The sequence below is a fragment of the Etheostoma spectabile genome, chromosome 13, assembly GCF_008692095.1.
Source record: "Etheostoma spectabile isolate EspeVRDwgs_2016 chromosome 13, UIUC_Espe_1.0, whole genome shotgun sequence".
Taxonomy (NCBI): Eukaryota; Metazoa; Chordata; class Actinopteri; order Perciformes; family Percidae; genus Etheostoma; species Etheostoma spectabile.
In genome coordinates, this window is record NC_045745.1 from 16266051 (window position 1) to 16277880 (window position 11830).

General features: G+C 41.4%; 1 protein-coding gene and 1 long non-coding RNA gene across 2 annotated transcripts in view; one reads left to right on the forward strand and one right to left on the reverse strand.

The window, feature by feature from the left end:
- The window catches only part of LOC116700078 (uncharacterized), an 8995-nt gene extending 6527 nt beyond the window's left edge, over positions 1–2468 (reverse strand). The window contains exon 1 of the long non-coding RNA XR_004334560.1: positions 2393–2468. This is a non-coding gene — a long non-coding RNA (uncharacterized LOC116700078). The remainder of the gene's footprint in view (positions 1–2392) is intronic.
- Positions 1–11476, forward strand: part of LOC116700076 (kelch-like protein 20) — a 15558-nt gene extending 4082 nt beyond the window's left edge. The window contains exons 4-14 of the mRNA XM_032532929.1: positions 63–171; positions 861–1067; positions 3376–3534; positions 4071–4165; positions 4428–4543; positions 5100–5283; positions 5382–5525; positions 6104–6237; positions 6554–6762; positions 7141–7247; positions 7889–11476. Coding sequence (XP_032388820.1) covers positions 63–171; positions 861–1067; positions 3376–3534; positions 4071–4165; positions 4428–4543; positions 5100–5283; positions 5382–5525; positions 6104–6237; positions 6554–6762; positions 7141–7247; positions 7889–7973 — 1549 coding nt within the window. The 3' untranslated portion in view covers positions 7974–11476. The remainder of the gene's footprint in view (positions 1–62; positions 172–860; positions 1068–3375; positions 3535–4070; positions 4166–4427; positions 4544–5099; positions 5284–5381; positions 5526–6103; positions 6238–6553; positions 6763–7140; positions 7248–7888) is intronic.
- The last annotated feature ends 354 nt before the right edge of the window (positions 11477–11830 follow it).

Below are 11830 nucleotides of genomic sequence, written 5' to 3' on the forward strand. Positions count from 1 at the left end.
GGGGGAGTACTTTGATTGCTGGCTGTAACAGTAAGATCTCTTGATTTCCATGCTGTTTTCAGGGCGATGTTCACTGGAGAGCTGGCTGAGAGTAGGCAGACAGAAGTGGTTATCCGCGACATCGATGAGAGAGCCATGGAGCTGCTCATTGATTTTGCCTACACATCCCAGGTAACAACAGTGGCAATGGACAGTGTTTCTATGTGGCATTAAGGATTGATGGTGCGTTGTTTGTACTAACACAAATTGCAATGTGCATTGACCAAAAGCGTGCAGATGGTCACCTTAGTGATGGCCAAATGAAGCTTTGTGAACCAGTGTCTCTATTCACCAAAGGGTTGAGAACATACTGAATTGTAATGCCTTAGGCCTTTCTCTTAAAACCAAGAGCGCCATCTAGTGGACTCAGAAAACAAAGACACTGATTCCTGAAGCTTCATTTGGCCATCACTAGGTCACCTTATCTAAAAATCAGCTGGCAGTCAAATTTGTGGAAATGACGGTCGCTGAACAAGACTTGCAACAGTGGATGTAATTAAGAGATTTTAACAGTCATATGCACAAACAAATCCACGACTTGATTTATTAAAAAGAACCACATTTCCAAGACACCATATCTCCCTTACAGTATAGTAAGGTATGTAATCAAAAATGCAAAGAGCGTGTTGGAATTGACTGGAACAGGTCATCCTCAGAGTCTCTGTCTGTGTGAGCAGAGGCCTGTAGAGAGAGCTACAGGCTCCACGTCTCAGATGGGAGATGCACTGCTCGACAAATCTTGCTAAAAAATGCATGAATTGGAGCTTCATGGACAAACTCAAGGTGAGGAGTTTCTGATGTCCGGACCTCCCTGCTCCTAGGTGACAGTAGAGGAGGGAAATGTCCAGACGCTGCTCCCTGCGGCCTGCCTTCTCCAGCTGGCTGAGATCCAGGAGGCCTGCTGCGAGTTCCTCAAGAGGCAGCTGGATCCCTCCAACTGTCTGGGCATCAGGGCCTTTGCAGACACGCACTCCTGCCGCGAGCTGCTCCGCATTGCAGACAAGTTCACCCAACACAACTTCCAGGAGGTAAGAACATGGATACATAGAAATAACTGTCCATAGTCCCTTTTAGAGTTCTTAAAAGTCATATGTTGTACTATATAGTACAACAAATGACATAAGGCCCCTTATTTTATATATATATATATATATATATATATATATATATATATATATATATATATATATATATATATATATATATATATATATATATATATGAAGATTGAGTTTATGTTGCGCCGCTCATAGATATAACGCGGAATTGTTGGTTCCCCTGGTAAATTTAGACTGAAGGTGCAGAAAAGAAAATGCTCTGTCTAACCATTCACATGTCCTCATTTTACAAGTAATCATTTTTAAGCTGCGCAAGCAAACCTATTCAGATTTACATAAAAACGCACAGCAATGAGCCATAGTTCCCTTTTATCCTGCCACTGTCAGAGCTTTATTCTCGTCTTTTAGTCTTTGTTATGCACACACGCTTGTTTAAAAACAGTCAAAAACACTTACATCTGGTTAAAACAATAAAAATAAATACACAAAAAAACCCTCTTACGTCTGGTTAAAGCAGGAAAATGAGCAATTACAATGGCTACTTTACCTAACTAATTTCTAAGGAAAGCATGAAATCAAGCATTTGTCTGTGTTTACATTTTAAGTAATGTCACGCGCTCATAGCTCAGTTGGTTTGTTTCTCCATCGTGTTTACCGAGCTTTTTTCCAAGCCTCAGGATGTGTGCACACTGTAACTTATACAGTTGTCGGTGTGCGTCTCTGTTTGACAGTATAGATTAGTTCGACAGGGGACTGTAAACATGGAAACAGTCCAGCCAGTCTATTGACTCCTGATTACAAACCTCAGTTTGAGACTCGTGTGATGTGAGAGTGTTGTGTTAACACAACACAGAGGAAGAGGAAAGCTGTCACAGCATCACATTTAGAAGACTTATCTTCACTGTACTTGTCTTTTCTTTTTTTCTTCAAATCTCTTTTATTGAGTTTTCCCAGGACAAGCACAATACACATTACACCAGCAGCACCCCGTGGACTACAAGGTGGCAAGAACTGTCCAGATAAGCAAGCAAACCATTTAGGGCCGGGCAATATTTTAAATTATATTGACACTGATATATGAGGCTAGAAATCGTCTTAAATTTTGGATGTTGTAATATCATAATATGAAATAAGAGTTGTCTGTTCCTGGTTTTACAGGCTACATTTCATTAAGGTGATGTTATCTTCTGAACTTACCAGACTTACTAGCTGTTTTATTATTATTTGCCTTAACCCACTTAGTCATTATATCCACATTATTGGTGATTATTTATCAAAAATCTCACTGTGTTGACAATATCGCCGCAATGTTGACATCTATGTGTTTGGTCAAAAATATTGTGATATTTGATTTTCTCCATATCGCCCAGCTCTAAAACCATTACAGAACCAGTAATGAAACCGAAAACATAAAGGATTAGTGAAATCTTTAAAAAATTGTAACAGGAAGGCCTCCTCCCCTATAAATGTACCCATATACATGCATAGCTGCATACCCATATACATACATACAAACGCACACACATACTATGCACATTGCTTTTCAAGATACATGTATGCACTCAAAGTGTAAGGCAGTTTTCCAAACCTAAAAAGTGATTGGACTCTTCTCAGTTGCAGTCCCACTTTGTAAATGCATACAAATATCTGGCCTTGTGCAGCTAGTTATATGCTAGTAGTAATAATATGAAATAATAATGAGCATCAAGATATTTGAAGAATTTATCCTTCAGCCAGAGACTTTAATGAAGACAGCCAGAATGTCAATTTTTGGTTTGCAGCTAAGTCATTGGAAAAAGTGACTGCATAACAACTGACACATGCTTTTCTTGTTGTCTTGTATCGGACTCTTGTATTTGCTACTTCAGGTGATAAAAGAGAAGTCTGCAGACATTTCTGACAAACCATAGATTATGTGATAAATTCGTTGACTGGCTGATAGACAGAGAAACGGACATATCAAATGACTATATATTTTCTTGTGTTGACTAAAGGGAACTGAATAATGTAGAGCCCAAGTGACCGGACTATGTTGGCAGCAGAATCTCTGCAGGGTAAATCCAGACAGCTAGCTGGACTATCTGTCCAATCAGAGTTTTCTGTTGCACGACTAAAACAAATTTTGAAAGTACACATGTTCCTCAAAAATAAGAATAATTTCCATGTGCCATCTATCGTGATTAAATTAAATTGCTCATTGAAAGCACTGAAGTGATGGTGGTGTTGTGATAATAGATGGCACAGCTGCTTGACTTGCTGCTCTACTCTGTTGTCGTAGGTAATGGAAAGTGAGGAGTTCATGCTGCTGCCTGCCAACCAGTTGATCGACATCATTTCCAGCGATGAGCTCAATGTGCGGAGCGAGGAACAGGTGTTTAACGCTGTGATGGCCTGGGTGAAATACAGCATCCAGGAACGCAGACCACAGCTACCCCAGGTCAGTGGCTGAAGAAATGTCCTACCACAACATTTAACTGGCTCTGTTGGTTGGCTGTGTGGTTATAGGGCTGCACGTTATGGGGAAGATGTCTTTATTTTTGACTGATTTTGCAATTGCGATATGATGAACGATATCGGTGGGAATGCTCACTTTTGTAAAATTATTGTTTTCATTGAAAAACATTTCAATCCAATTGTTTTCAATGATTGTAGTGGGATTTTTGTGAAGATCTGTACCAGAAAAATATTTTTTTGCACGGTGTAGGATATGATTTGTTGGCCGTGGCGTCTCTGCCTCACCATAATACCAAATTCAGAATGGTTTGATACATATTTTGCCTATTAGAAATATTGGACCACCCTTTAGCTATTTGGATAATGTGATTTTGAAAAGAATTGCTATACTCATATATAGTATATAATAATTATATATTGCTATAATGTGCAGCCCTAGTTATATGTGTACATGCCAGTCCCCTTCCCTCAGTGTTGCAACACTTAAGAACGGACTGACCTGTGTTCTGGGTTGTGTAGGTCCTGCAGCATGTCCGTCTGCCGCTGCTCAGCCCCAAGTTCCTGGTGGGCACCGTTGGGTCCGACCCTCTTATTAAGAGTGACGAGGAGTGCAGGTTAGTGCTGTTTGTTTGTTCGTCTACCATTTCAATGTTTTTGTGGGAAAATGCTGCTGGTGCCGATCTGGATCCAGTAATTTGGTGGAATTCTTTAAATTGCCAGACGAAACATTGGTGATCGTTTTTTTCTTCTAAATTGTGAACTTCACAAACAAACTGAGGTTGAAAAGGGAGAAACTTCTTCTACCTCCGTTTAATATGATGAGGATGGTACGGTGACAATATGTAACCTTGGTTTGGGATTATATTGTGTTTCCAGAGACCTGGTTGATGAGGCGAAGAATTACCTGCTGCTGCCGCAGGAGAGGCCACTGATGCAGGGCCCCAGAACCCGGCCGAGGAAACCCATCCGCTGTGGAGAGGTACTCTTTGCAGGTCAGTGTCTTTTAGGAAATACATTACAGGGCTGGGACATGATGCGTTTGTCTCACGGTGCCAATTCAACTTGTATTGCGATTTTATTTTACTTATTTAATAAAAACAAAAGTTAAATAATGCACTAATGAAAACTAATTGCTTTCTACAAAAAATGCACATGGCATGCCATACTGTCATTAATTTCATCTGTAAAGAAGTACATAACATGTATATTCTGCTTTTGCTCTATTTTGCTGGAAACTGATAAGATGTCCGATACTGCATAAGCATAATGTCTAGGTGAATATATATATATATATATATATATATGGTAAAAGAAGTGAATTTTTAAAAGAATTTTTTAAAACCACAATACATAAGATTTTTGATTTCCCCCCACCCCTTATAAATTGCAACCAGGGTTTCCCTTGCATCAAATATAGAGGCGTATAGAGACTTCTGCAGACAGTACCGCCAGTGTGGAGGATTGTAAAAAGTGCATCTTGCAGAATGAAATGACTCTCCTCCATTGTGTTAATTGAATTCAGTGGACTCTCGTCTCCTTGTCCTTCAGTTGGGGGTTGGTGCAGCGGTGACGCCATTTCCAGCGTGGAGCGTTACGATCCCCAGACCAACGAGTGGCGGATGGTGGCGTCGATGAGTAAACGGCGATGTGGCGTCGGCGTCAGTGTTCTGGATGACTTGCTGTATGCGGTGGGAGGTCACGACGGCTCGTCGTACCTCAACTCTGTGGAGAGGTGTGTCTCGCTCACACGATGCTTCATCTGGATATTCAGATCTAGAAGTAAACTTACAAAGTCTTATTTATTTAATTTTTCCCATCTCTCCTGTCCAGATATGACCCTAAGACCAATCAGTGGAGCAGTGATGTGGCCCCCACTAGCACTTGTCGCACCAGTGTAGGAGTGGCTGTCCTCGGTGGTTATCTGTATGCTGTCGGGGGACAGGATGGGGTTTCCTGTCTCAACATTGTTGAAAGGTGTCTGTCCAAACTCTTGTGTCTGTGTTAAACTGTTGATGTAAGTCTTTGTATCCCCGAAGTTCATACCCAGACACTAGGGATGTTAACACTTGCACCGCCACTCTGCCAGGCATTTTAGGGGTACTATAACCGCTAAGTCCAACCCCCAAGAGCTTCTGTATCCTTTGTTATTGCAGACGGGCCATTAACACGCCATCCCTCTCAGACTATATAGCGTTGGTTTAATTGCTATTGCAGCAAGGACACACGCAGCTCCCACACACCATACACAGCCAGACACATTTTCTACCCACACAAAACTAAAGAAAATGTGGTCATTTAATTTTTTTTTATTGGGACATATAATATAGGCTGCCACCCAATGCTGTGTTGCAGTTTAGTTCAGTCAACCCAAAATGTTCAAGGTTTCTTTGAGAAACACTTACAAATCATTTTTTAAGTTTTTTTTTTTTTTTTTTAGGTTTTTACCCTGCAGATAATATGCTGCTTACAGCTCAGATCAGCATCATATTGGAAAAATATCTAATGTCTAGTCCGTACCCTAGTAATAGAATGGCGTCCTCCTTATGCTTTAGGTATGATCCCAAGGAGAACAAATGGACTCGTGTGGCCTCCATGAGCACCAGGCGACTGGGTGTAGCTGTGGCTGTGCTGGGGGGCTTCCTGTACGCTGTAGGAGGGTCTGATGGGACGTCACCATTAAATACAGGTAGAGTACTGAGTCGTGTGATAAGTGCAATATTAAATGAACCCAGAGCCTTGACAAGAGTGGGTAAGGAATGAGAGGAGAGGTGGCATCAGGTAGAAACTTGTTGCAATGTGTACATGTGTGTGTATTTGTATTGTTTAAATGCACAATAGAGTGAACCCTCACAAAAAAGCCTACTACAGTCATCTGTGGGAGTGGAAACGGCTTTTTGCTTTGGGTTTGCCAGTTTGGGTTTTGCAATCCTTTTTTTTCTTTTTTTTGGTTTAATGTGACATTTTTTTCTCCCTCCTTTCTCCTTTCTTTTTCTTCTTCTCAGTGGAACGCTACAACCCTCAAGAGAACCGCTGGCACACAGTGTCTCCGATGGGAACCAGGAGAAAGCACCTCGGCTGTGCCGTCTACCAGGACATGATTTACTCTGTCGGGGGGAGAGACGACACCACAGAGCTGAGCAGCGCTGAGCGATACAACCCCAGGACAAACCAGTGGTCTCCTGTAGTTGCCATGACGTCCAGACGGAGCGGGGTGAGTGTGTGCGTTGGGATTTTGTGTGGTTAGTACATGAGGTTTGTTCCTGTGTAGTTTTAGTTATTGCATTTCATTGCATTCATATGTTATAATGAGATAGACTGCGTTTAATTTGTAAAATGATTTATTAAAAAAATCATGACATTACAAAAATGCTGTGTTCTTGGGCGACCTGTAGCTCACACGGTAGAGCGTGAGCCCGATGTTAGCATAATTCTTCGCAGCGGTCTGGGTTCGAATCCGACTCTAGGCCCTTTGCTGTGTGTCGTCCCCTCTCTCTCCCCCATGTCCTGTCTCTTCCTGTCTAATAAAGGAAAAAGCCCTAAAAAATCTTTAAAAAAAAAGGCTTTTTTGTGTGTGTGTGTGTGTGTGTAGGTGGGCTTGGCTGTAGTAAATGGTCAGCTGATGGCAGTGGGAGGCTTCGATGGGACGACGTATCTTAAAACTATAGAAGTCTACGACCCTGATGCCAACACATGGAGGTAAGTGGTACCATGTGAAATAATGACGTTACCAAACACAGTTACTAAGTACAGTACACAATTGTGAAAAGAATAAAGCAAAACTACATATACAGATATGAGCGCCATCGCTGATTCTTTGTTTTTATGGGAAGTGTTTTTCAGTCTGGTTTAAGACCTGGACATATCACTGTATCGGCGGCCTCTAAGGTTGTGAGTGATTTCCTGCTCCTCAGATCTCTGCAGGGTAAATCCAGACAGCTAGCTAGACTATCTGTCCAATCTGAGTTTTCTGTTGCACAACTAAAACAACTTTTAAACGAACACGTTTGCAGCGGCACCGCAGCTTTGATTGTGATTAGCGCCGCCCAAGATGATTGGGATTGGTTTAAATAAAGGCCGATGAACCGGAGCAGGTTGTCCTCCCATCCCCGACTGCTATGTGGAGTAGCCAGACCAGTGCATGAACAACTTTACAGTACAGGCCTATTAAAACCCCAAGAAGGCTTTCAGCAATTAATATTCACTTTCTTTAATCGGTCTTGTCTATTTTGCCATGTTCCCATGCATGAGTACCAGAACACTTTATTTTGACGTGTAGTTTCTACTGCACAAAAGAACATTTGAACTTCTCCTTTCTCACCATTTGACTCCCTTTCCAGGTTATACGGAGGAATGAACTACCGCCGGCTAGGTGGGGGGGTGGGCGTCATTAAAATGACTCACTGTGAATCCCACATATGGTAACACCAATTCCCCCCCCACCCCAACCCCCTCACACACTTCTCATCACGTTGCAATGGATGCCTCTTCACCAACTCTTGTGCCTCCAAAAGAGACGCTGTAATTCATGCGAGCATGAGAAAAACACGCGGGGACACAAGGCGGAAGGAGGAAACGTTGAACACTAGCTCATCCCCACCCCCCCTGTGAGGACATTACCGTTTGGAATACCCTGGTTGTCCTCACTGATTGACCACGAAGTGCACTGAGAGCAGAGGTCTACTAATGACCTCACCAAGTTTTCACCATCCAAGCCTCTCGTGTCTGGGACATTTGATTCGGCGTGTGTAATGGAACTCAACTTGACCATACTGCTGCTAAGGAAGATCATCTTACATTAATTGGAAGATGCTTTTTTCAGTCTGTGCAACTGTGAAAGCTTCTATCACCTTCCCTTGTGTTAAAATGCCAGACCCCCAAATTCTGGTTACTGACCACCAATGACCATCAATAAGTCTTTGGAGCATACATCTCAGCTATGGCTGTCATGTCTCTGGGGCTCATTTGTAGCATTAAGCAGCGGAAAGCTGTCAGGCGGTTATCTTCTCAAAGTAGATACCCAGATAGGGAAAGCTGAATTTATTTTACTGGGTAAGGTGGGTAGCATTAGAAGGATATGTGTGTGAGGAATTCACAGCATTCTCTCCCAAACTTACTGACGTTGGATCAGACTCTGCTGCTGCAGTTTACAGGAGGTTACTGTGGCTGTTTGGGATGTTGGGTGTGTCAAGATTTCAGTTCAGATGCTGACGGTGTGTTTAGGATCATCTTAACCATTCAGTCGGAAGGACTTAGACACCAGAGTCATTCAATGATGTTGTCAAATAGGTATAACGGTGTGCATTTTCAGAAAGGCATTCATGGTGTTGCATTCACTTGTACACTCTAACAGTACTTTGTAAAAAAAAAAAAGAAAAGAAAAAAAAGAGAGGTTTAAAGGTGAAACCCTGCCTAGTTTCACACGTCCACACTCCTGGCCAGCCATGCTTGTGATTGCGACAACTGTGATTGTTATATTCTCGTTTTCATAAAATTAAAGAAAATTGTCCCCTGGGTTCTGCTTCAAAAAGGGGTTTTAAACCCTTTGAGAGGATCTGACGAGCTCTTAGTTTGAAGCACACTGAAACCTTGAGGCCATGATCAGACAGAGCGCATTTGCAAGTTGAAAAACGTGCGGCGCACCACACTGCCTTTTTCGTTACAGCAGCCCAATCAGACCAGAGCCATGCCAGTTGCATATTTTGGTTATTCTTGCTATGCAACCATTGAAATCACCCGTCCTGAAAGTGCTTTTTCACTCGGGGTTGAATTGCATTTTGCATTGAAAAGCTTTTTTTTTTTTTCTTTTTACCTCGAGGCATTCAGGTTCCACCTGCAAAAACGCGAGGCGAATAGAGCAACAAAACGCGAGGTGCTCAGCCGTGCAAAAAAGGCGAACAAAATCCTTCACCTTCAACTCAAACATTACAAAAAATACTTGTTGGTACATTTTTTTTTTTTTTTTTTTGGTTGGACTCTTCTTATGTATTATTACAGTAAAAAGACAGCATTTTCTAGCCAAAGGATGTTTCCACAATTTAGCTCTTTTGGAATATACAAAACCTGAAGAGTTCTGTTTACTAACTACTTCCATAACATCTAATAACACAAATCAGTGAGCCGTTTTCTCATTTAAATGGAGGCAAATAAAACCCAGCTTCTGTAATTGAATTTCTGCGACATGTTTATTAACACGTATAGCATCAAAGTCAGTCCTGCAACAGACTGAGCAGAAGAAGTGAGCCAGTGGGCTCCAACCCATGCAGCAGTGTATCTATCCCAGTGTGTTTATAAAAGAACGCGCCACATTGATTTCATTCTTAACTGTTGTATGCATCAATAAAGTAACTTATGTAGCAGTCGGTGATTTTTAGTTTTAGCTTTTGTTTACACAATTATGAAGTTTAGATACACTGGGTATTTTTTTGGTCTGTATTCTCACTTCCCACAGTTTGTTTGCATGTCATCATACGACAGTGTAAAGGCACCACCTGCTGGAGGACACTTAAGGTGCAGCACTTTGAAGAAGAATTAAAAGCTCCCCACTGCAGTCCACTTACTGGTCCTTGGTTGGATAACTGATTTCAGCTCAACGTCAAACACAAGTGGATACCGACACAGTTGGAATAGATGGTGGAACTAGTATAACTTCTCACAATTGATTGCACTGCCCCTCCCCCCTTTTCTTCTGAATTCTATTTTAAGAATCCTTATAGGAGTCAGTGTTTTCAGGCCTCGCACTGAGAATGCCACCCTCGAGTCTTTGCAGAAGTGGATTTGTTTCATGGATTCAACACGTTTTTATTTGCTTTGTGGACACTCACTGTCCCTCACAGTTCTACACTTTAAAGTGGGTGTGGAACAAATGCATCGCTGTAATAACAGGAAAATGAGGACAATGATACAAGGCTGCCGTTATGCATTATTATAACCACCGTGTTCATGAGCAAGCAGGTCCTTACCTGAATATAGGCATTCATGTTTAATAATACGGTAACTCTGGAGTTTGCTGGGGTTGAGTTGTCTGTTAGTGGAGTTTTGAAGTCGCGGGATCCCAGTTTGTCTCACCATGTGGAAATGCACACAATTTGTGTTGAAAATGAATGTTTAGGTTTTGGGATGTTTTGCAGTCCCCCACTGATCCTGCCTCTCAAACATTGAACAAAGAAATAGTCCAGTGTGGCTAACTGTTTGCCTGCTTCTTAAAAATTCTTCCAAGAATATGTTGCTATTATTTTACTGCCACAGAATTACCATGAAATCCCACTCAGCTAAAGACTCCATCACGGTTTTGCTTTTGGTATCAAGAAAAACACTCACGTTTTTGTGAAAATGCATTTTTCAGGTAACCGAGGGAAGTTTTAAATGGGTTATTAAATTTAAAAGTAGCACAGGTAGGCAATCCTTCACTATATGAAAAAAACCCAAACCAAATTTGGGGATTTGTGGTTTTCATTGAATGTGTGATATTACTGGTAAAGGAATAAAAACTGTATGAGGACCAACCCAGGAAATGTTTAGAATTAGCCGACTGTTTCTTAATCTATGGTTTTGGTTCTGAGACCAAAGTGTATTGTTAGCTGCCCCCAAAAGTCCTCTTTTTTTTTTTTTTGAACATCTTTAGCAAATTTTTCAACAAGTAACTGGCGATAGGTATTTGTTACCAAATATGAATTTGGGCTGTCTTAAACCAGTTAATACTGAGTGGAGTTTCTCTTTAATCGTGTAAGCTACTAATGATTCATTTTGATTGTGAGGAAGTCAAGCAGCCTTCACGCCGTAGCCCATATTTGAATCTGTTGTTCTGGTTGGGACGTCTGGGTTTGTTTTCATGTATCAAACTGCCATCTCTCCGCTGTGGTCACTACAGCAGCTCTGGAGGCACCATGTCCACTACATCAAAGATTAAACTTTGTTCTGGAAAAGAACGTCTGTCTGAATGCATTTCCTTCCTCATAAAACATTTGCACAGCCCTTTAATTATTTTTTATATATATATATATATATATATATATATATATATATATATATATATAAAAATAAATTATGCATGCTTTAAATGCATGAAGCAAGCATTCCAGTATTTCTTCTTGTGAAAACCATGCATGGAGTGCACACCAGCAGCTCCCCGGGTTGGGTGTGTACTAGTAGTACTGTGATTGTGTGTACCATCCTCAGTGGAACCTGTGATATTACTGCTTAAGGAATGAAAACTATAGGAGGCTAGTGTGAAAACTATAGCATGCTAGTGTGGCTATCACCAGAGACGCCGGTAACGCATT